This window comes from Oenanthe melanoleuca, unplaced genomic scaffold, assembly GCF_029582105.1.
Source record: "Oenanthe melanoleuca isolate GR-GAL-2019-014 unplaced genomic scaffold, OMel1.0 S006, whole genome shotgun sequence".
NCBI classification, from domain to species: domain Eukaryota; kingdom Metazoa; phylum Chordata; class Aves; order Passeriformes; family Muscicapidae; genus Oenanthe; species Oenanthe melanoleuca.
In genome coordinates, this window is record NW_026612655.1 from 118,853 (window position 1) to 144,033 (window position 25,181).

General features: G+C 51.1%; 1 protein-coding gene and 1 pseudogene across 1 annotated transcript; one reads left to right on the plus strand and one right to left on the minus strand.

Moving 5' to 3' along the window:
• Positions 1–16,620, minus strand: part of LOC130266260 (zinc finger protein 345-like) — a 66,638-nt pseudogene extending 50,018 nt beyond the window's left edge.
• On the plus strand, positions 16,563–18,121 carry LOC130266268 (uncharacterized). The gene is made up of 2 exons (XM_056515588.1): positions 16,563–17,121; positions 17,400–18,121. Exons 1-2 carry the CDS (start codon positions 16,563–16,565, stop codon positions 17,540–17,542), a joined length of 702 nt encoding a protein of 233 aa, XP_056371563.1. The 3' UTR covers positions 17,543–18,121.
• Positions 18,122–25,181: the final 7,060 nt, after the last annotated feature.

A 25,181-nucleotide genomic window follows, 5' to 3' on the forward strand; every position in this document is an offset into this window, starting at 1 on the left:
GGCCTTGTTGAATCAGAGAGACCACTGTGACACTCCAGAACCTCATGGCACAAAGGGTTTATTGAAGGGTTTATTGTGGCACAGCAGGATCCCATGGAATCAATTGTCCATTGTGACAATGCGCATCCCAGGAGATCATGGTGACACTACAGAAGCTCATGGAACCAAGGGTCCATTGTTACAAAGCAAGGACTCATGGAACCAAGGGTTTGTTGTTAAACTGCTTGGCCTCATGGAGCCATGAGCCATTGAGACTGAGGAACTCATGGAAGCAGAAGTCCATTGTTACCCTGTGGGGCCCTATGGAGCCAAGGGGAGCACAGTGACATTACGAAGCCTCATGGAATGATGGAGACTATTCTGACACTTTGGGACCCACTGGAACACCAGAGGCCATTACAGCATGGCAGGGCCTCATGGAATCAAGGGCACTATAGTGAACAGTGTGGGTCTGTATGGGATGGAGAGTCCATTCTGGCATCGTGGAACCAAGGATACCATTGTGACACTATTGGGCACCATGGAACCAAAGGTGCTTTGTGACACAGCAGGGTCTCATGGAACCCTGTGGGCCATTTTTACACTTTGAGGTCTTTTGAAACCAAAGGGCCATTGATGCACTTCTGAGCCTTGTGGAGCCAAGGGGACTGTAGTGTCACTGTGGAGTTCAGTGAAACCAATGGTCTGGTGTGACATTGCAAGGCCTTATGGAATAATGGATACCATTGTAACACTACAGGCCTCATTGACCAAAGAACCATTGTGACACTATGGGGTCCTGTCGGGCCAAGGGATGATTTTCTCTCTGTGTGGCACCATTGAACCAAGGAGTCCATGGTGACACTACAAGCCCCATGGAACTAAGGATTCATGTAACAGTGCAGGACCCCATGGAACCAAAGGTCCATTGTGACACTGTGGGGCCTCATGGAATCCTGGAGGCCAGGATGACTCTTTGAGGCCTCGTTGAATGAAGGGGCTCTTCAGGGCCTAATGGAACCAAGGAGACTCTTCTGACATTGTGAGTTCCCAGGAAACCAAGGGTCCATTGTGATACTGTGGCACCAAGGAGACCCTGTGACACTGCAAGGCCTCATGGAAACAAGGGACCATTGTGACACTGTGGAGCCCCATAGAAAAAGAGGCCAGTGTGACACATCTGAGCCTCATGGAACCAAGGATCCAATATGACACAACCATTGTGACTCTGCAGGGCCCCATGGATCCAAGGGAACCAAGAGAACAGGTGTGGTTGGCTTGGCCTGACTGGTCCAACTGCCCTTGGCATGTCGAGGGTCTCTTCTCATGTGCCCCTTCAACACTGAAGCTCTGGGCTTTCCTTCAAATAGAAAAGAGCTGTCCTTTTCATCCAGGCACCCATGGTCAAAACAGGATTCCACCTCCAAAATTCCCAATATACAGGGATTGCTCCCAGACAAAAAGATGTCATTACCAACAGGCCTGAGTGCCCTTGTCTTCCTGAGAGCTTGCTCTCACCTGCCTTCAAACACTGGGGCTCAGTGCTTTCCTTCCTATGGAAAAGAACTGTCCCTCCTGCACAGAAACTCATGGCCAAAATTGGTATCTTCCTTTAAAATTCCTATCCACAAGAGTTTCTCCACACCGATAGCTGCCAAAACAGACAAGTCTGGCTGACCTTGGCAACTGGTGGTCTCCCCTAATTTGCCCTGAGACACTGGGGCTCCATGCTTTTTCCTATAGGAAAGAGCCATCCTTGTCAAGGCACTCATGGATGAAATTGGAATTTGGCCTCCAAAATTCTGTGTAACCAGGGATTGCTCCCAGACAAAAGCTACCAGGACAGATGGATCTGGCTGGTCTTGGCCTCTGGTGGCTACTGCTCACCTACCCCTGAAACACTGGGGCTGTATGATTTCCTTCCAGTGGGAAAAAGCTGTCCTTCTTCTCCAGGTGCCCATGGCTGAAATTGAGATTCCCCCTCCAGAAGTCCTATATCCAAAGATTGCTCCTACACTAAAGCTGCCATTGCAGACAGGTTTGGCTGGCCTTGGCTTCCTGAGGGCTGGCTCTCACCTGCATTCCAAACACTGGGGCTCTGTGCTTCCATTTCTGTGGAAAAGAACTGGCCTTCTCATCTGTGGGGTTAACTCTCCAATGCTCTAGGCACCATTTGTCTGGTTGTGATTGTCTTCTTTAACGAGCCAAGCAGATAATTACTATAAAGTTGTTTATTGCAAAGGCACATCCGTCTCAAAAGGCAAAGAGTCACAAGCGTAGGTTTTGGTATAGCACCCCAATGAGAAGTAGAAATGCTCCTGTCAAGGTCCCAGGAAGCTGATGTTGCTGCGGCAGCTCCGATTTTCTTCGGGTGATGATGATGGTGGCGAGAGAGCAGGAACAAAATCAAAAGGCAAAGTGAAGTGAAGTGCAAAAGCGAAAAAAGATTCCCCAAAAGATTCTTTTATAGAAACTTCCCAACAAACTAAAGACAAAAACTCAAAACACTACTTCTTAACTGTCACGGCCTGAGGTGTCTCGTTATGCTTGAGAGCACCTCAGGAGGACATGAAGGTGATCTGGAATTCAGGTTTTTTCTGACACCCACCGAAGAGAGACTGCAGGAGGCTGTTCTCAGAGGTTTCAAGGTTGTTTATTGTTTCTTATCTCAGGAATTCTTTGTCCAGAGAACAGCAGTCTGTTCAGCCAGACGTCCAGGACGAAATCTGCCTGGCAGAGGCATGACTTATCTTTTATACTTTAAATTACGCACTAGATATTTACAATTATTTCCCAATACACTACAATCTTATTACACTGTCTAGTTTTGTCCCCATCCAATCTGAGAGTCCCAGCATGTCATTCAACATGGGTGGCATGAAGAAGATAGAAGAAGTACACCAAGCCCCTAATCCTCCATGTTGGCCACGAGCCCCTTAATATAAACATTCTTAGAAATCGGCTTATTCTACATTCTAACAGTCTAATTTACACCCTATTTATTTTTGTGGCTTGCATTTCTTCCCTCAATGTTGGTAGATTGTTCCAAGGAGTTAAATCCAGCCCCTGAGACACTTGGGTCTCATTTGGGGATCTTTGGGGACCCTGCCAGGGGGGTCTTGAGGCCCCCAGGGAAGCCTGGGGAACACCCTGGACTCCCACACTTAACCTATTAGAATTCTAGTATTTTAGCATGCTAGGTTATATATAAACTATGCATATGGTCTATCTTATTCTATCTGAAAAATGTAAGCAATCTTCTTACTACAGTTTGATTATGTCTAAAACTATGTTCCTGCAACCTCCATGGAAACACTAGTATCTAGGACTAGGTTTTTCCACCTTCACTAAAACTCACACTTCTACTCTTCTACTCTGGCATCTAAGACGTTTTACTCCCTAAAAGCACTTAAAGCATATTCCTAATTACTTACTTACTTGCTTATTTATTCCAAAACTTAAATGTACATCTCTACTTTATGTGTGAGTGACTTAACATACTTGAATCCATCCAAAGGTTTTAATTCAATCCCTGCACTCTGATTTCTCTCTGAATTCTTCAGAGAGATTCTTGACTTACAGACTCCAACACTCCTGCAGGCAAAAAAAGAGCTGAAATTGGGATTCAAGAAGATTCCTCTGAAATTTAATGACTTTTAGGATGCTTGTTCCCTGTGCATTTCAATAAAAACAAGTCCATGCCCTGACTTGCATGTCCGAGGCTTTTTCATCAGCCCTTCTCTATCTCTGCAGGGCAGTGCCTGTGAGCAGAGGTGGAGGGAAGGCACTCTCAGCACAGCATCACAGCCAGGGACAATGGCCCTGGCTCTTCCCACATCTGCTCTTCCCAACTCCACCCTCTCCTTGCCAGCCCTTCTGTGGCTGTAAGGCCGCAGTGCTCTGGCAGCTTGGTCACTGTCCTGCTGCGTGTCCGTGCTGTGAGCACAGGCAGGGACAGGCCATGGGCACAGCTGGGACACAGCTGGGCTCCAGCACAGCAGCTCCACCAGCAAAGGGATCTCCTGAGGGCAGGGCAGGAAGGCTTTGCTCTCCTCCAGAGTCACTCTCAGGAACAGGCCCAAGGAACAGACTCTGAGGAGGCTCCTTGTGTTCCCTGTTTTCCCAGGGCTCAGTGGGATGAGATCAGGGTCCCAGTGTGGCCTTCAGGGCACTCAGGCCTGGGTCAGGTTTGGCTTGTTTGTGGCCAGTGCCCATTAGATGGTGAATGGTCTGTGCTGAACCTTGCTGGGGCTCTGCAGCTTGTGCCAGGGCTGATGGCAGGGCAATGTTTGTCTGCAGGGCCTTGGGAGCTGCCAGGACAGCACAGGGGACCTGCAGGGACAGGGTGTGCCAGGGAGCAGCAGGGAGTGGAGCTCACTGGACACAGGCCAGTCCAGGCTGGGATCACCCCGAGATCAAGGACTGAATGTCTGCTGTGACCCAGGAGAGCTCTGCAGCCCCAGGGACACAGCAGGCACAGGGAGAGGAGTCTGGGCACTGAGTGCTCTGAGCCTCAGGGACCTTCCCCAGGAGGATGCAGGGCAGCCCCAAGGCCATCTGGCAGCGCTGGAACAAGGCAGGCACCTCTGAGCCCCTGCATGGCCCCAGCAGAGCCTGTGTGGGAGGGGGTCAGTGCAGGGAGCACCATCAGCTGCCTCTGTGTCCCAGGCTGAGCAGCAGAGCCCAGCAGAGGCAGCCCAGGGCCCCGGGCAGCACAGCCCCCCTGCTCTGCAGAGCAGCAGCCCCAGCTCGGGGCTCTGGGGAGCAGGGCAGGGGCTGCAGCAATGGCTGCTCAGGCCAGCACAGACGTGTTCCCTGGCAAAGGCTCTGTGGGCAGCTGGCATGTGCCAGGAGCAGAGCAGGAGCCCTTGGGGGTGCAGAGGAGCCCTGACAGAGGCTGCCCTGTCCCTGGGGCAGCAGCAGCTGCCTGAGGAGCCCCAGGGCCAGCTCTCTGTTGCTGTGCTGGGCAGCAGGGCTGGCCCTGGGGCTGCAGGAGCTGCCCGGGCTGAGCATCTGCTGAGCATTCCAGACACAGACTGGGTGTCCCTGACCTGCAATGCCTCCAATTCAGCCTGTAGGAGGTGACCCTGGCTGGTCACACTGCTGCAGTCCCCCCTCACAGTTTCCCCAGAGAAGTCCAATGCTGTTCATGGCCAGCAGGGTCCCCTGTCCCTCTGTATCCCCCTGCTCCACCTGGAGCCACAGCCTCCCCCAAGGATGTTCCACAAACCAACCCCAGAGCCTGACACAGGGACAAGGGGCCAGGGCTGTGTGACCAGGACATCAAGGACGTGGATTATCCAGGTCACTGGGGCCTGGTTTGGGTTCCCCAGGGCAGGAAGGATGTCTGGCAGCTGGAGCAGGGTGAGGGAAGGGCCTCCAAGGCGGGGCTGGAGCCTTTTGGCTGTGAGGAGAGGCTGAGGGAGCTGGGCTTGTCCAGCCCGGAGCAGGGAAGGCTGAGGGGCTCCTCATCCCAGAAAGGACAGGAGGAGATTAAATGAGTCAGGCTGGTTGCAGCATTTCCTCAACATCAAAAGCAGCATGACCTCCCTTTCTCCATCCACCACTGAAAGCTTTGCAAATAGGGTATTTTTAAAGCTGTTTTAACTGCACTCCAGGCACAGCATCCTGATATAACATATTAATTGTGTTTGTATCTATCACAGCATCATCTTTCTGAAGCAAAAATCAAACGGCAAGAGCTTAGCTAAGGAATAAAATTTATACATAAAATGATCAGAGTAGAAGCAATGCAGAAAGTTAATTATTAGTGGCTGAGGAAGTAGAGCTAACACAACTAATCACTTGCATGGCTTTGTCATGTCAAAATGGGTGGTTGGGATATTGTTAAAGTGAAGAACCGTAATTGCACCTGGGCCCCAAAACCAGCCAGAACCAGGCTGGGGAGCCAATGGGCCAAAGAACCTAGCAACAAGAGAAAGGTGAAAAGTTGAAGGGAAGGATGACTACCTGACCTCATCATTAGGAGACCACTGACCCATTTCAAACACCCACTGACCCATTTGAAGGAAGGAACTGTGCAAGCATAAAAGGACTTTGAGCTAATTTTAATACAAAGCAAGGTTAGGCAGTGTTAGGTAATTCATATGTATAGGTGTATTGGGTAATTATATAAATATGTAACACTTCTGTGGATAAAAGAAGGCAAGAGCCCTGTGTACTTCACATACCCCTGTGGCAGATTTCTCCCGGGTGTGCCCAGCATCATAATAAACGTACCACTTTCTACCTTTAAGTGGTTAGAGTCTTTGTTTCTGCATCACTTTGGTGACCACAGCAGGACTCCTCTGTTTGGTTACAATAACACTCCGGGATGTGGATGTTTCTGGTGTGGCCCGGACCTTCCTGGAGGGAGCTCTGCTCCCGAGCTGCTCATTGCAGGGACAGACAAGACCTGTTGCTGGACTGCAGACAAAACGGTACGTTTAAAATTATATTGTGTAGCCTGTAAAACTTACACGTGGCTAAAAGGCAGCTGATAAGTTGCAGAAGACATTCTGTACTCAGTGCAAGCCTGTGCAGTTTTGCTTGCAAGCCTCAAGAGGGTGTAGTGGCCAGCGAAAGGATTTATTGTGTCAGAGGGACCCGCCAACAATTCTGGGGATGAACTGGACAAATCTTTGTTTATTGCTGATATTTTTGTTGCCGCTATTATAGATAAAAACGAGATCAAGCCGAATTAATTATGATTAAAATAAGCGATATTTATTTTGCGACCGAAACATGGTCCTCGATAGCCACAATCAAAAAGCCGAGCCCGGGGTTGGCATCGGGTGAACACACAATGATTCAAACTCTATCGCTCCGAATCCCCAAATGTTCACAAAGCAGCTTTGGTTAGTCCAGTTTTTATACAGTTTTTCCTTGCCCGGAGCGGAGGTCTTTGTCTTCTCTTGTCGTTCAACATATTCATGTAGTTTTCTTTCACCGCTTTGGGCTGGACAAAACCATATCCTGGGAGATGATGAATTTTGATGAGGGCAAGTTCAGGTTTACAGGAAGATGGAATTGAGATGTAACTTGCAGATTTTGGTTTACTGGAAACGGGCATTCAGATGTATTTTTCTTGATGGCTCTGATTACCCTAATTGTGGGTGCTTATCGGGCTCTTATGGTTTGGGTGTTCCCTGGACAGAGCCATCTCCACCAGGCTAGATCTATTGTCTTGCTAACCTTAGCTTTTCAGTTTTTGTTGGAAGTTACAGTGTTGTGATTAAGCAATCATTGTTCCTCCCTTTGCCCCTCCTGGTTTTCAAGCTTTTATTATTTTATTTATACAGACATTGCTCATTCCACATTTATTTACAACTTTACATGAATTACATTATATCATATATCACACTGCTCATCCAACCCCTGGCACTCTGAGCAGCCTTGTGCAAATCCGAGCTTCCTCCACTTCAGGCTGTGCCTGCAGCTTTCAGCTCCTTGGCTCCAACTCCCACCTGCTTTCCCTGGAGAAGGAGCTGCCCGAGACACAGAGGGATGTTCGTTTATCTTCAGCAAACAAAACCAAAGGATGGCAGAGATCCATTAAAAAAAGAAAAAAGTCATTCCTCTGCTGGATATTGCATCCACTTTCCACAGCAGACAGTCTCAGACCAATGGAAAACACCTTCTGTGCCCAGCACAGATCCCAAGATGCCCCAAACCATCCCTGCCCCAATTCTGTCGAGATTTTTCTTTGCACACACAAGTCAGACACTGAAGTCATGATCTCCATCGATGCTCAGAAGGAGGAAAAGAGAGAAAGTGGCTGCAGAGCTCTTTTGTGCAGAGCTACAGCTTCATTAATCCCAGTATTCTGGGCTCACAGTAACTTGATCCAACAAGCTCTACTGCATCTGTTCCCTGGATAGGAAGCTGACTGGATGGCCAGGACCAAGGAGTGCTGGGGATTGGAGCCACTATCCAGGGGTGTCCCAGGGCTCAGGACTGGGGCCAGGGCAGTTCAATATCTTTATTGCTGATCTGGACGAGGCCATCGAGGGCACCCTCAGTCAGTTGCCAGGTGAGCCCAGGCTGGCTGGGAGTGTGGCTGTGCTGCAGGGCAGGAAGCTCTGCAGAGGGATCTGCACAGGCTGGAGCCGTGGGCCCAGGACAATTGGATGAGGTTCACCAAGGCCAAGGGCCAGCTCCTGCCCTGGGCTCACAACCACCCCAAATCCCTGGCTGTGCCCTGCCCCTGATCCCCACAGCCTGTCCTGTTTCCTTCATCCCTGCATTGCCAGGCACTTTCTGGGACAAGGGAGCTCTGCTGTGGGGATGGAGGGAGGTGCAAGTGCCACCCCTGCACTGGGAACCACAACTCATGAGGTTTGTGTCCTTTGGGGTCAGGAACTGGTGAGACTCAGAGGCACAGGAAAATCTTCCTTCATTGCCAAGAAATAAAAGTTGAATATGATATAATTTAATAACCATCACAGCTCTTCCTTCAGATCTGTGTGATTTCCCAGCAGCAACCTCCATCCACCATCCACAAGGGATTTGTGTACAAAACCAGTTTTAGACAAAGATGATTTTGTGATAGATAGAAACACAATAAAGGTGTTGTATCAGGATGCTCTGTGTGGAGTGGGGTAAAACAGCTCAATGTCCTATTTGCAAGGCTGCTAGTGGTGGATGGATAAGGGTTCTCAGACTAGTTTTAGAGTTGCAGAAAACCTGAAATCAGCCTGACTCATTTAATCTCCTCATGTCCAGGCTGGGATGAGGAGCCCCTCAGCCTTCCCTGCTCCGGGCTGGACAAGCCCAGCTCCCTCAGCCTCTCCTCACAGCCAAAGGGTTCCAGCCCCCCTTGGAGGCCCTTCCCTCACCCTGCTCCAGCTGCCAGACATCTTTCCTGCCCTGGGGAACCCAAACCAGGCCCCAGTGACCTGGATAATCCACGTCCTTGATGTCCTGGTCACACAGCCCTGGCCCCTTGTCCCCGTGTCAGGCTCTGGGGTTGGTTTGTGGAACATCCTTGGGGGAGGCTGTGGCTCCAGGTGGAGCAGGGGGATACAGAGGGACAGGGGACCCTGCTGGGCATGAACAGCATTGGACTTCTCTGGGAAAACTGTGAGGGGGGCTGGGGCAGAGTGACCAACCCAGTGACCTCTCACAGCCCTCCTGTGATGTCACAGTCAGCTCTATGATGTCACAGACAGCCCTGATGCTCAATGACCTCGCATAACCCACTCTGTAGTGTCACAGCCTAGTCTGTGATGTCACAGCCCACTCTGTGATGTCATAGCCCTCTCTGTGACCTCACATTTCCAGATGATAAATTGCCTACCCCAGGTGAGCTAACACAATGCTTGTTCCCCAAAACCACTGGCCTCTGGAAACCGCCAATGCCTGTTGTGTAAGAAGGGGAACTGGAATTCACCAGCCTCAGTGTCCTGCAACTCAACCAGGCCCACTGGAACATTGGGGTCCATGACCACCAGGGACCACCAGAGAGACCCCCAGGAGTGAAGAATGCATGGGTAAAGGGGAGAGGAAATATGTTAATGATTTTGGGGAAATGATTATCATATGTGTACTTAGTCCAGGACAATCAATTAATATGTATGCCAAATACAGAATATAAACAGAAACTTTCCTGTACTCAGCATGCATGGCTTTGGGAAGAGATGTCCTCCCCATGCATCCAGCCAAATAAAGAATGCTGCTTTTTAGTGCTACATTGGTGTTTAGGAATTTTTTAATTTTACTGACTTTTTGGTAACACTCCCACTCCCAAGGAAAAATATGTCTCCTGCTGTTCACAAAAAGAGAAGGGATGGTGAGATATATGGTGGTCAGATGCTGCCTGGGGTACAGTGACCATGAAATAAATGTGTTTTTCAATATTCTGTGAAAGAAGGAGGGGTATCAAAAAACTTCTACACTGGACCTACAGTGAGCAGACTTTGGCCTGTTCAGGATGCAGATTTGGGGAGTGCCAAATCAATTACTGATTTTTTAAGGGGAAACAGCCCTTAAAAACAAAGGGTTCCAGGAAAGATGGACACACTTCAAGAAGAAATCTTGAAGGAGCAGGACACATTTCTGTGCCAAAAAGTGAGCTAGCGAGGAAAATGACTGGTCTGGCTGGGCATGGAGCTTTTTCCAGTAATCCAGGGGAAAAAGTGTACATCACCTTTGGACAGAGGGGCAGGTACCTAAGGAAGTGTTTGAGGATGTTGTTAGGTCATGCAGAAAGAAAATTAGAGAGGTGAAAGCGCAATTAGAAGACAACCTGTCTCCTCCTGTGAAGGATGATAAAAATTATTTTATCAATACATTATTGGCAAAAGGAGGGGTGAGGACAACCTCCATTCTTTACTGGGGGGAATATGATTACTGAAGATGAGGGAAAGGCTGAGCTACTTAACCCCTTCTTTGCCTCACTTTTCAACAATAAGACAGGTTTGCCCTTTGGACAAGGGTTCTCCTGAGCTGGTAGATGAGGACAGGGAGCAGAACAGGCCCCTGAAATCCAGGAGGAGGCAGCTGGGGACCTGCTGAGCCACTCAGATGCTCACAGGTGTCTCTGGGAGCAGATAGGATTCATCGTAGGGGGATGGGGGAGCTGCTGGATGAGCTCCCCAAGCTGCTCTCCATCATTTACCATCAGTCCTGGCTCACCAGGGAGGTCCCAGAGGACTGGAGGTGCCAATGTGAGCCCATCCCCAAGAAGGGCTGGAAGGAGGATCTGGGGAACTCCAGGCCTGTCAGCCTGACCTCAGTGCCCAACAGGGTGATGGAACAGATCACCTTGAGTGCCATCACAGGGCACCTGCAGGATGGCTGAGGGATCAGAGCCAGCCAGCATGGATTTCAACATCTGCACTGATGATCTGGATGAGGGCATTGAGTGCAGCATCAGCAAATGTGCAGATGTCACCAAGCTGGGTGTGAGTGTGGATCTGCTGGAGGGTAGGAGGGCTCTGCAGAGGGACCTGGACAGGCTGGATCCAGGGCCCAGATCCAACAGGGTTTAACAAGAGGTTTAACAAGACCAAGTGCCAGGTCCTGCACTTCGGCCACAACAACCCCTGCAGTGCTCCAGGGTGGGGACAGAGTGGCTGGACAGTGGCCAGGTAGAAAGGGACCTGGGGACAGTGATGCACAGCAGACAGGACATGAGCCAGCAGTGTGCCCAGGTGGCCAGGAAGGCCAGTGGCACCTGGCCTGGATCAGGAATGGTGTAGTCAGCAGGAGCAGGGCAGTGATTCTTCTCCTGTGCTCAGCACTGGTTGAGCAGCACCTCAAGTGCTGTGTCCAGATTTGGGCCCCCCAATTTAGGAATGACATGGAGGGGCTGAAGCGTGTCCAGAGCAGGGCAAGAAAGTTTGTGAGGATCTGGAACACAAGTCCTGGGAGGAGCAGCTGAAGGAGCTGGGGATGTTTATCCTGGAGAAGAGGACCCTCGGGGAGACCTCATCACTCTCTATAACTCCCTGACAGGAGAGTGCAGCCAGGTGAGGGTTAGGCTCTTTTCCCAAAACAGTGAGAGGACAAGAGGACACAGCCTTATCTGCACCAGGGGATGTTTAGGAAACATCCAGGGGGATGGACATTAGAAAATATTCTTCACAGAAAGGGTGATGGGCTGCCCAGAGAGATGGGTGAGTCACCATCCCTGGAGGTGTTTCAGGAAAGACTGGATGTGTCACTGAGTGCCATGGTCTGGGTGTCAAGGTGGTGTTGGGTCACAGGTTGGATTTGATGCTCTCAAAGATCTTTCCCAACCTGATTAATTCTGTAATTCTGTGATGATTGTGACACGGCAGGGCCCTGGGGAAGTAAGGGGCCAGTGTTATTCTGTTAGGCCTCATGGAACCACAGACACCACTGTGACACTTCAAGGCCTCATATAACCAAGGGGCCATGGTGACACTGCAGAACCAAGGAGAGCATTGCTGCACTGTGGGACCTCATGGAACCAAGGATCCATTGTGACACTGCAGGGCCTTGGGGAACCAAGGGCCATTGTGAAACCGAGGGGCCCAATGGAACCAAAGGGCCTTTGTGACTCACAAGGGTGTTGGGGAACCAAGGGGCTTTTGTGACACTACTGAGCCTCCTGGGATCATGGAGACCATTGTGACACTTAAGGCCATCATGGAATCATGGTGACACCAAACTGGGTGCGAGTGTGGATTTGCTAGAGGGTAGGAGGGCTCTGCAGAGGGACCTGGAGAGGTGTTATGAATTGGTTTAAACACAGAAGACCAAAATAAATGAAACCTCTGTGAATAAAACTAGTTGGACTCAAAAAGGTTTGAAATACACCCAAGAAAAGTGATTAAAACCAAACAGGGTTAGATGTTAGTGCCAAAAAATTAATATATTTTATTTAATATTAAAAGAGGTAAAGAGAAGAAGAGAGAAAGAATTAGAAAAAGAGTTGTGCTAGGGGGCCTGGGGGGGACAGGGAGAGAGTGATGTGTTAGGTAGAAATATATCACCCTTCTGGGGTTTCCAATCACAGCTCATTGCTCCCCTCCATCTTGAATTCTTGGTAGCGAGGATCCCCGCCACTACACTGAAAAGCACAGAATCCAGTGGATTAATGTACATTTGGCCAGGTGGAAACACCCAGGTGCCTCCCCTGCAGGGGTCCAGTTTGAGACTGTCTCTTGCAGCACTGTGGATAATTCTGCAGTGCTCTGGTGCAGGGTCCCCTTTTGGGGGGAACCTTTGGGGGGACCCCTTGGTGGGCCATGACACCCCCTCTGCTGTGCATAAGCTTTTTCCAGGGTGAATGTCACATCCTGAGGTGTCTCCTTAGACCTGAGATCACCTTAGGTGGACATGCAGGTGGTCTGGAACCCAGCTCTTTCCAATGCCCGCCGATGAGAGACTGCAGGAGGCTGTTCTTACAGGTTTTCATGGTTGTTTATTCTTCCTTATCTCAGGAATGCTTTGTCCAGCGAACAGCGGTCTGCTCGCCAGACGTCCAGGGCAGAATCTGCCTGGTAGAGGCAGGATTTATCTTTTATAGTCTAAATTACGTACAAGGTATTTACAAATGACCCCCAATACAATACAATCTTGTTACATGGTCCAGCTCTGTCCTCATCCAATCTAAAAGTGCCAGCATGTCACCCAGCATGGATGACACGGAAAAGAGGAGGAAGAGGTATCCACACCCCCAATTCTCCATGTTGGCCACGTGTCCCTTATCACAAACATTCTAGAAATCTGCTAATTCTACATTCTAACAGTCTAATTTACACTCTATTTATTTTGCAGCTTGCATTTCTTCTCTCAATGATGTTAAATTGTTCCAAGGAGCAAAATCCAGCCCCTGAGACACCTGGGTCTCATTCGAGGGTCTTTGGGGACCCACCAGGGGGGTCTTAAACCTTCCAGGGAAGCCAGAGGAATACTCTGGACTCCCACAGGAGCGATGGCGGTGGCGTCCGGTGAGAGGGGACAGGGACCGGGAAGGGGATGGGGACAGGGAATGGGAATGGGGACCGGGAATGGGGACAGGGACCGGGAATGGGGACAGGGACCGGGACTGGGACCAGCTTTGGGGATTGGTTTTGGCTTTAGTTCTTCCAAGAGCAGAGCAGCTGCTGGCTGCTGTAAAGTTGTTTCTGGTAAAGGCACGTCAGGCTCCAAAGGCAAAGAGCCCAAGGCTCTCCAGTCCCTGTTCAATCTCTGCCACAAAGTCCCGATGGAAGCAGGAGCAGCTCTCTGCTGCAAGAGGTCGAAGCTGCGGCCTGGTGCAGAGTCTCCAGAGGCAGATGCTCCCTGGCCTTTCTTCTTCTGTTCTTTTCTTCCTCATCTTCCTCTTATTCTTCTCTCCTGTGCTGGTAGTGGTGATGATGATGGGGGGGAGGAAGGGAGAGCGATGAGAGAGATGCAAGAGAGAGCTCTGGCTCCAAGACACGGATTTTTATTGACAAAATTCACAATGATCAAAAAACAGGATCCTGAAGCATTTCTCCTAAATCTATTAGAATTGTTCTGTAATACAGAAGTTTACGTCTAAGTTGTGCACATGGCCTGTCTGTTCTGTCTGAAGAATATTGGAAAAGTTCTTAACATATTTTTATTTTCTCTAGAGCTGTGGTTTTGAGTTTTCACTGCAGGTTATTTTTGACACCAGATTCTAAGGCTTTTACTTTTAAGGCACTTCAATCATATTGTTACTTACTTCAAACTAAGATTTATACTTTTACTTCATATCTATGCAAACTAGTATTTCTACTTAATTAAAACAAAAGCACAGACCTGTATTGCATGTCTGTGTGACATAATGTAGTTTAATTTCTCAAAAGGTTTTTAATTTAATTCTTGCAGTCTGTTCTCTCTCAGAGGGACTCAGAGAGGCTTCTGTGTTCCACACTCCAATATCCAGGAATGGGTACAGGGACATGGTAATGGGAACGAAAAGAGGAACCGTGAATCGGAATATAGGAACGGGACACAGAATACGGAAATAGCAAGTGGATAGAGAATATGTGATAGGGATTTAGAAGATGGGACAGGGACTGGAAATTGGAATATGGGAATGGGATTGGGAATAGGAATATGGGAACTGCACTGGAAATATAGAAATGGAAATGTTGTACATACATATCTGTGAGAGCTTCCTGTAAAATCCTTATCCTTCTCAACACACAGGGAATATGGGAATGGGAATATGGGAACAACAACCGGGCAGAGAATACGGGACAGGGAGACGGAAGGAGAGCAGGAATGGGAATTGGACTGGGATGGGAGCCAGGAGGATGTGGAGCCCCCAGCCAGGTGTCTTCCCAACACGGATCAGCGGCACCAGGGCTCAGCGGGGCTCTGCCCACCGGGGGTCACTGGGGATCATCCAGCGCGGATCCTGCCCTGGGGGATGGAGCTGGAGCAGCGCACGAAGCTCTTCCCGCACTCGGGGCACTCGCAGGGCTTCTCTCAGTGGAGACTCCTGTTGGTGTCTGGTCAAGTGAGAGCTCTGTGAGAAGCTCTTCCCACACTCGGGACACTCGTAGGGTCTCTCCGCGGTGTGGATGCGCTGTTGGGTGACGAGGTGTGACCTTTCCCTGAAGCGCTTCTAGCAGTCGGAGCAGCTGAACGGCCTCTCATCCGTATGAATGCGATAGTGCCTGACGAGACGAGAGCTGTTCGGAAACCACTTCCTGCATTTATCACACTCGTAGGGTCTCTCCCCAGTGTGGATGAGCCGGTGGTTGTTGAGGGCAGAGTTGGACTTGAAGCCCTTCCCACAGTCGGAGCAGCAGAACGGCTTCTCATCCCTGTGACTGCGATAGTGCCTGCGGAGATCAGAGCTGGTCAGAAACCCCTTCCTGCATTTATCACACTCGTAGGGCCTCTCCCCAGTGTGGATGCGCCGGTGGGTGATGAGAGCAGAGCTCTGCTTGAAGCCCTGCCCACAGTCAGGACACTCATAAGGCCTCTCATCCGTGTGAGTGCGATAGTGCTGGCGGAGCTTGAAGCCGGTCTGAAACCTCTTCCTGCATTGATCACACTCGTAGGGCCTCTCTCCAGTGTGGATCCTCTGGTGCACAGCCCGGCTTGAGGTCTGGCTGAATCTCTTCCCACATTCCCCACACTCGTAGGGCCGTTCCCCTGTGTGGATTCTCTGGTGTCTGATCAGCTCCGCTTTCCACCTGAATATCTTCTCACATTCTGAGCACTTGTGGGGCTTCTTCCCCATGGTGAAGCTGCTCACGCAGCCCCAGCTCCGAGCTCCGGCCGCCTCCCCGGCCCGGGCTGGCTCTTTCCTGCTGGGATCCCCGGGCTGTGCGTTTGCAGCCCCTCCTGCTGCGGGATCTGCGGGGCTTTTCCTCCCCGTTGCATTCCTGCGCCGTGGAGCCGCTGCAAACGGCCTCTTGCCCGAGGCTGTGCCGCGGGGATTTGTCCTCCCTGCTGTCCGTGCTCAGCTCCTTGTCTGGGGGAGGAAGGACAAGGACAGGATGGGATTTGCCTCCATGCCAGAGGGAAGGGCAAGGAGATCCCCCCAGGGCTGTGCTGCAGCCGGGGCCGTGCTGGGCTGGGAGATGGAGCAGGACACAGGGGGAAAGGGGCACTGACTTCCTCCTCACCTGCCTGCGGCTCCCGGGACATCGACATCTTCCTCGCGGACACTTTCTCCTCCTCAATACATCCCAAGTTTGGGAAATGATGGTCTGGGGAGGAAAACAAGGGCTGTGCTCGTTGGGTTTGATGGTGGCGCTGCCCGAGGGCAGCTGGAGAAGTCAGCGCCCCTTTCAGCCTCGGGGGCCCGGAGCCCGCTCAGCACCGAGCTCCCGCACCCCTCCAGGCTGCCGGGGGTCCCCCGGCTCCGGGATCGCCCCTGGGCGCTCTCCCCGCTCCGGGGCTCCCGCCTTCCCCCCCGGCTCTGCCGGGGATCCCCAGAGCCGATATCGCCCCCTCCCCGCCGGTACCGGGCGATCGCCACGCGGCACCGCCAAGATCCCGCCAGGGCCATTCCCGCCTCGGCTTTGGGCTCCGGCAACATCCGAACATCCCCTGAAGCGCAAAATAAAACCCTCCCGGAGCCCCCCACGATGGATTTGGGGCGAGCTCCCCCTCCCCGCTCACCTGCGGGTTTTTGGGGGGCGATGCTGCCGCACCCGGGGGAAGCTGCGCTCTGTGCGGGCGGGCGGCAGAAGCGCGTGGTTCCAAAATCGCTCCTCCTCTTCCTGCCGCTCCTCCCGTGTCCCTCCTCTTCCTCCCGCTGCTGCTCTTCCTCCTCTTCCCGCTCCTCCTCTTCCTCCCGCTCCTCCTCCGCTCCCAGCCCGGCCCGGGCAGGTGCCGACACCCAAAAGCAGCCGCGCTCTGCCCTGGGCGGTGTCGGAGCGGCTGCGACCCGCGCGGCGCTGCGAGTGATACTGGGAGCGCTGGGAATGACAGCGAGAGCAGCGGCAGCGATGCTGAGAGCCCCGGGCAGGAACTGGGAGCGCTTTCCCTGCCAGTGCCGCTCTTACTGGGAGCGCTGGGAGGGAACTGGGAGCAAAGAGCGCCCGGCCATGACCGCAGCTGGCGGTGGGCGGGGCCAGAGGGCGTGGTTATGCAAATCAGGGAGCGATCGCGCGCTGGGATTGGTGGGCGGGAGCGGCGCGGGGTTGCCGCGGTCACGTGAGCGCCGTGAGGGGAACGGAGCGATGGCGGCGGCGTCCGGTGAGAGGGGACAGGGAGCGGGAATGGGGACAGGGAACCGGAATGGGGACAGGGAATGGGAATGGGGACAGGGAATGGGGATAGGGACGGAGACCGGGAATTTGGGAGCTGGAACAGGGACATTTATATATCTGATGTATGTGTTTATAGAATTAGAATACATATTAGATGTAGTAGTAAGCTGACGATATGGGGATAAGGGGTGGAATGTCTTGGGGTGACTTTTTGATGCTTGTATCCCCAAATTGTCTGTTGGTGTTGAATATTGAATTCTGCAGCTTTAAGACTGGTTTCAGGAGTGAAGGGGGAGAGAAAGAGGTACAGAGTTGTTATCAGAGACTGCACTTGCTCCCCCACACGCTACACACAGACCGTGTTGTCTGCACTGGATGGCAGGAGAGAGCTTTCTTTTTGCTTTTAGTTAATTTTTCTGGCTGGCTGAGGCAAAGGAGTTCCCCCGGATTGCTCTTTTCCTTTTTCCCTGGAATTCTTGCAACCTGCTCTGGACCGAAAACCCAGAAGAGCACTGAGAGCTCACACCTGTGGCCCAGCAGGCCTGGCCTGGGCCACGGCATTTCCCAGCACCAGAGGGACTGAGAACAGACTGAGTGAGCTGGGCTGTGACCCACGGAGGGACTGAGAACAGACTGAGTGAGCTGGGCTGTGACCCACAGGGGATTGAGAACAGACTGAGTGAGCTGGGCTGTGACCCACAGAGGGACTGAGAACAGCCTCAGTGAGCCAGGCTGCAACACACAGAAGAGACTCCTCTGAATTTGTCAACTCCTTCGGAGCAGGGAGAGGTTTTGCTGTTTGGTATTGTTCATTTTTGTGCGGGGAAGTGCTTTCTCAGTTAAATAAACAGTTTTTTCCCCACTTCTCTCTAAGGGAATATTTTTTCCCTGAACCAGTTGAGGGCCCTCATTCAGAGGTTTCCTCCCAAATTTGCTCTAAACCAGGACAAGGGTGTATTTTATTAAATTTCTCTTTAGAGGTGATTGCAGCATTCCATGATTGATGTTGAACCAGTGTGTCTCCTAAGGAGGCCTGGCCTGCTCAGAGAAGCTGTGCCTTGAGGTCTGACCCAATGTGGACAACCTTGCTTCACATTTCCCAGCCCCATCCTGTCTCTCCTCACTCACCTGAGACCTGCTTTGCTTGGAAGAATCGGCTGCACACAGCCAAACAGTCTAAAATAGTTTAGGTTGCTACAAAAAAAAAGCTCCCCATTGAAAACAGACACCCTCCTCAAGTGTGTGCCAAACCCAAGGCACCACCACGACCACTGCAGAGCTGCCCTGGGCCAGCTGGAAGGGTGGATCATCATCCCAACCTGCACTGGGCCATTGCAAGGGACTGTGGCCATGGACACTGCACTGACCCCACTGCTGGGTTTGGGTGCCACGGCAATGCTCATCAGTCCAAGTTTCCTTGGAAACCACCCCAAGGACCCATTTCTGCAGTCAGGCTCCATGCCCACTTGCATGCAGAGCTGTTGTGTCCTCGGCTGCCACGGCACCCTCAGGACAAAGCGGTGCCAGGGCTGTTCCTGGTACAATTGCACTGACGCTCCTTGATGCAGTCAGGGGCCATGGCACAGCCACAGAGACCCTTCCTTCGTTTGTGCCACAGCAACCAAGGCCTGGAGCCATTGTGATGGCTGCTTGTCATGGAAACCTGCCCTGGGCCCCTTGCTCAGGGCTGGTGTCACTGCCCAGAGCCAGAGGGGATCCCTTGCTGGGGGCTTGTGCCGTGGCCACCTGCCCTGTGCCGCGCTGGCTGCTCAGGCGCAGCGGGACCAGCAGCAAAGCCCAGGGCCAAAGGCCAGGTCAGCCAGACAGAAAGGTCAGCTGGGCACTGTTTCCATGGCAGCCATCCCTGGGACAGCACACCTGGGTCACCTGTGGTGGCACTTGCCATGGAAACCCCTGGGAGGGGCTGATGCCACGGCCGCTGGCACTGAGACACTGCTGGGCTCGGTGCTGAGCACAGGGCTGAGCACACAGAGATGGTTTTGTTCTTGCTGAGCCTGCACAGAGCCAAGGCCTTTCCTGCCCCTCGTCCAGCCACGCTGGGGAGGGGCTGGGGCTGCAGGGGAGGTTGGGAGTGGACACAGGCAGGACAGGTGACCCCAACTGACCCCGGGATATCCCAGACCATGGCACATCATGCTCAGTGTATAAAGTGGGGAAAGGAGGCAGGAATTGAGGGGACATTTGGAGTGATGGTGTTTGTCTTCCAAGGTAACAAGCAGGATGAGACTCAGTTCCACCAGTGGGCAGGGTCAGCACCAAAGACACAGACACCAACTGAAGGAATGTGTAATTTATATAACACAAAACTGCACAGAATCACACAAGGAGAAGCTCAGCAAAGCACATAATTGTTAGCAAATAATTACAAAAGGAGAAGCTCAGCAAAGCACATAATCGTTAACAAAAATTACAAAAGGAGAAGCTCAGCAATGCACCCAATCATCACTACCAAAGATTGCCCACAGTGATTTAGAAAGATCCATCACCAGTTACCCCCAGACTTTACCATCACCCAGGTGCACACATCAGCTGGGGGAAGCTGTCACAGCCAAGGACTGCAGAGCCACTCCCGGACACTGGGAATTCCTGCAGGTGCCTCCAGCCACAGGTGAGGCTTCCAACCCCGCTGTGAGAGGGCCCAGCTCTGACAGTGCTGAATAAAGAATCTGACAGCACTTCTAGTGCAGGAACATTGGTTTAACTCTCCTGTTTGGTTTCTCCCAAAGCCTGGCCAGGGCTCAAGGAGGAACTAAGGGAGTTGACTTTGACCAAATATCCCCAAACAAAGACAGATGGGATCTTGTTTGGTTTCTAAACACAGAAAGGTAAATGAATGTTTCACCAATGCAGACATACACAGATCATATTGCTAAAAATGCCTCATTAGTGAGCAGGTAACAATATAACATTTGGTTGGAAGGTTCATCTAGAGGTCAGCTTTGGCTCAGAGTCTGTGTTCAGGCCTTGGTACTTCAATCAGTGCTTTGACCAAGGCATGAACTACAACCTTCATAACAATTCTTTCAATACTTGAGTCTTAGATTTAGGTGTGAGGCATAAAGGCATCACCTCTTGTTCTTCAATTAAGTGCTGTTCAAGTTCATTACTCAGAGCTGTAAGTCACATTCCTTCTAAAACATGCCTAATTAGTTGTATTCTCTGTTGTTTATCAAATCCCCACTTTTTCTTGAGACTGTGCCTCTTTTTAGACAAGTCTCAATACTCAATTTCCCAGCACAAAGTGTCACAACAACTCTAACATGATAGCCCAGGCTCCTCCTTGGCCAGCAAGCAGATAATCCAAAACCATGCGGTTCTGTAGAGCCCATTTGTGTTTGTTGGAGCTCATAGGATGTGCTATTGGATATTTTCACAGTATCATTTTCTACTTCTTCTAATAATCAATGCAGCTTATTAATGTAAACTCCACAGGACAAGGCAGTGCACATGGGGCACAGGGTGAACCAGAGTCTTTGGCTTCCTGAGACCAAAGGCACTCTTTAGGGGGAAAATGTTCTCTCAGCCCTAACTCTTCCTGGTGGTTGTTGCTGAAGTACCCTCAAGGGAGGCATCAGCATAGCCTGGGAACAGGACCCAAACCATCCTTTAGGAAGCCATTTACAGGCATTGTTTCTGCACATCCAGCAGGCCCATTCCCAGTACCAAAGGTCTGATTTCCCATTTCCCACTGTGGGCTGCTGATGGATCCAGGGCTCCTCCCTGTGCTCCTGTTGTGTCCCCAGTGCCTTTGGGCCAGAGGAGTTTCACAGTGGCCCTGCAGCTGGGAGTGCTGTAACACTGACCCTGACCAGCTCCAGCACCCCGAGTTCTACTGACATTGGGAGTGAGGGTAAAGCACAGAAATCCTTTCACATTGTGGCCTCTAACTCTAACAGGGTTCGGTTTCTACTGAAGAGAAATCTTAGTGAATCCTGTAAAACTGATTCCTTTGTTCCCCAGTACAGTTTTCTGTATCTGTCCCTGCACTGACTCTGTTATGAGTCAGAGCCCACTGACAGAGGTCTGCCACCCCACAGGGAACCCCACTCCTCCCAACATCAGTTGAGAACATACCCGGCAATTGGCTACATGGAGTATTTTGGCTACTTCACTCTTTAAATTTTCATAATAATTTCATGACTAATCCTTGGTGAAACTCTAGAGGCGTTTCTGGTGAACAAGATTCTGGCTGACTCTCAAGATACAACTTACAGACATAAGCAGTACTTTAGGGACAAGGTTACTCATTCTTTTTCCTCAGTCTCATCCGGGTTAGGAGCAATAATTCCATTGTCCATGGAGCTGGTGCCTTTTTAATTCCAGAATCATGTCTCCAAGGTCCTTTGCTGTTCAGCTTTCCCGTGCTGTCTGTGGGTGACAAGGCTTGGTGGGGTCCTTTCCCCTCCAGCTGGAGAGGTGCCGGGTCCCAGTCCCTGAGGGGCCCCAGGCTCCTGGTTGGAATTCGTGTGGAAGTGCCTCAGTGTCACATCAGCCTTCACATGGAGCCCCGTGGATCAGAGCATTTTCCAAAGAGATGTTGGGGCACACAGGGAGATTTGGTCTGGCAGGATCTGTAAAACAATATCCCATAACATCCACTTGTTCTCACATGGACACTCGGCTGCAGGGACACATTCCCATCGCTCCTGGCCAGGTTTCAGGGTTCAAGTGCTGTCTTTCCCCAGAGCTGTTCCTTCAGCTGGCTTGGGAGGGGCATTTGGACTCTGCATCCACATTTTGCCTCCATTATTAGGGCTCCTGGATCCAAATGCTTTATCTCCACAAACAGTGGTGATTTGAGGTGGGTCTCTTTTTCTCACTACTGTTTTTAAAACTTAAATATCAATAATTGTGCTACTGTGTCATAGGGCTAAATAATCCAGTCTTGTTCACTATTGTGTAAAAGGATTACTTTGATTTCTCCTTGACAATCTGCATCAATTACTTTTCCTGTGACATGAACACTTTGCAAAGCCAAGCTCCAGTGAGCAGTTCCCCAACCAAAGTGTCCTGGAGTAATTGGAATTCCTCTTTCTGTATTGAAAACTCTCATTTGCTTCTGATTCATCCTAATGAATTCCACTGCATCCAAGTCCACCTCTGCAGCCTCTGGGGTGGCTCTGTCAGGGGCCATGGCACGCAGAACAATTTCCCAGCAAGTCCAAGTCTCACTGGCCATGGCTGTATTTGCAAACTGGGTGCAGCCATGCACATCCAGGGGCTTTCCATTTCCCTGTGGGCCCATTGTTAAGGGCATGGAGCACATCTGGGAGATGGGTTTTCCATCAGAACAAGCTCTCATCTCTTCATTTTTTAAACTGTTCTTTTAACAAACATTCATCTGTTCAATCCTCCAGATTGTGGATAGTCTGGTATATGAAAAACCCAGCAATCTTCATCACCATGTTTTCCACAGTAACAGATAACACATTCCACATCACAGTATCAGCAAACCCCATTAAAACAGCCAATTTCATCCCTTCCTACTTTATTCATTATACATAATAATCTCACAAAGTTCACCATGACCTTTATATCCTTGTTAATGCTTTTCTGTAGGCTATTTAGTGTTACATCCCTGAGCAACCAAAGCTAACACATTAGTATTGTCAGCATTACTTCACATTATTATTATTTACTTTATCTACAAATACAAATTGATTATATTTGATACATATATATATATTATATCATTATTATTTCACTAGTACAAAGAAATTCAAACTCAAGATTAAAAATTCTTCTGTGGCTCCATGTGGGAGCGTTCCAACAAAAAATTGTTCCTTCGGTTGGTGCTGTGTCCAATATGCTGTTAACAAAATCCATCCTCATCATCCCAAACCCATAAGTTCTCTTCCTTTTTCCATATGCAATTTTTGGATGCATTTTAAGACATCCAGTGGTTCAGCCTCTTTTAACTGACTGCTCCACTGCTCACACAGTGCTCTGACCTCAGCCCACTGCAGAGACAGCGAACTCTAGGGAAGGGCTTTGCATCCAGGAATTTTGGATGGGCCTGATTCCTTACATTTGCATTTAAAAAGTGACATTTTGTTGTGATCCAACCAGACGACGCCACTTTGGTTTTACCAGTGGGCAAGGTCAGCACCAAAGACACAGACACCAACTGAAGGAATCAGTGTAATTTTCTCAAGTTCAAAGCAGCAAAGAATCACAAAAGGAGAAGCTCAGCAATGCACCCAATCATCACTACCAAAGATTGCCCACAGTGATTTAGAAAGATCCATCACCAGTTACCCCCAGACTTTACCATCACCCAGGTGCACACATCAGCTGGGGGAAGCTGTCACAGCCAAGGGCTGCAGAGCCACTCCCGGACACTGGGAATTCCTGCAGGTGCCTCCAGCCACAGGTGAGGCTTCCAACCCCGCTGTGAGAGGGCCCAGCTCTGACAGTGCTGAATAAACAAACTGACAGCACTCCTAGTGCAGGAACAGCTGGCTTCATTCTCCTCTTGGGTTCCTCCCAAAGCCTGGCCAGGGCTCAAGGAGGTACCAAGGGAGTTGACTTTGACCATACACCCCCAAACAAGGCATGTTGGATTCCATGGCCTTGTTCAGCTTCTAAATACAGAAAGGTCAATCCATGTTTCACTAATGAGTGCACACATCTATCAGAGTGCTAATGACCATGCATATTTCGTTAATGAGTGGATACAAAGATAACCTTTGGTTGGAAGGTTCATCCAGAGTCACCTTTGGCTCAGGGCCTGTTGTTCAGCCCTCAGTCAGGGCCTCTTGTCCAGGCTTTGGTACTTTAGGGATGTGATCTAGTGGTGGGCTTGACAGTGCTGGGTAAACAGCAGGACTTTCCCAAAGAAAAGATTCTGTAATTCCAGGATTCCATCTGCTGGGCTCAGTTAGGTCCATGTTGGCAGCACTACTTAGGTCAAAAAGCTCCCTCTTGCTCAGCTCTTGTGGCCTAAGGCTTCAGCTCTTTTAGCTCCTGGTGCTAAGCTGCTCATGCTGGGCAAGACGACTCGGAGAGAAGAATACAGTTCATCCAATTCCTTCTGGGACACTGAGAGGGGAGGGTGTGGAACCCAGGAGCATGGTTTGGTGTCGCCTCCTCCCTTCCCTTCACACCTTTCAGCACTTTGAACCAGCCAAGAGCTTTCTCCAAGAGTGCAATGAAGCAGCTGTTCCTGCTTCCAGCTCTGGCTCTTCCCAGTCTCTGACCTTGACTGATTTTGTCCCTCTTGCTGTGCCCTCTGTTCCCCCTGTGCTCAGTGGCTGCTGCCCAGGGCTGTGGAACTGGCACAGATCAAGGGCTCCAGCCCCTCCTTTCTCTGTCCTTGGAGCTGCCTGCTCACAGCAGCCTTTTCCACATCTGGAAGTCCCACATGAGAGGGAGTCCCCACCTCTGTTCCTTGCACAACCTCCAGGAGCCCAGAGCTGCCATCTCAAGTCCCTGCTGGCACTGGGGGCTCCCAGGTGCCCCAGGCTGCTGTGACACCACTGCACACGGGAGGGAAGAGTGGCAGGGGCTGTGCTGAAAGTCAGGTCCATGTGCTGCTGCTGCTGCTGCTGCTGCTGCTGCTTTGGGGGTCATTTGTCCAGCCCTGCCCCAGAGTCAGGGATCAGATCCAGGCACTGCTGCTGCTCCCTCGGGACCAGCCACAGTTTGGGTGTTGCTGTCAGTGCCAGCAGAAGCGGTGGCTGGAGCAGTGGGTGCTGACAGTGCCCCAAGCCCCAGGGCCAGAGGGGTCCCTGGGCTGGGAGGGAGTTGTCCCTTGTTCTCCCTCTGCCCCACACAGAGCTGGGCTGGGCACAAGTGGGGCAGCACAGCAAACAAGGAGGCTGCGAGTCTCTTCCAGCCCTGTCTGCTCAGAGTTTGGCCCTTGGAGCTCCAGGAGGGCAAAGGCAGCTGCTCCTGGTCCCTCTGTGTGTCCCGTGTTCAGCAGTGCTGCTCCATCAGTCTGTGCCCAGCAACGGGGAAAAGCCTCAGCCCTGCAGGGCCAGGAGCTGCCGGGCTCTGCCTGAGCAGCTCAGCCAGCGGGAAGGA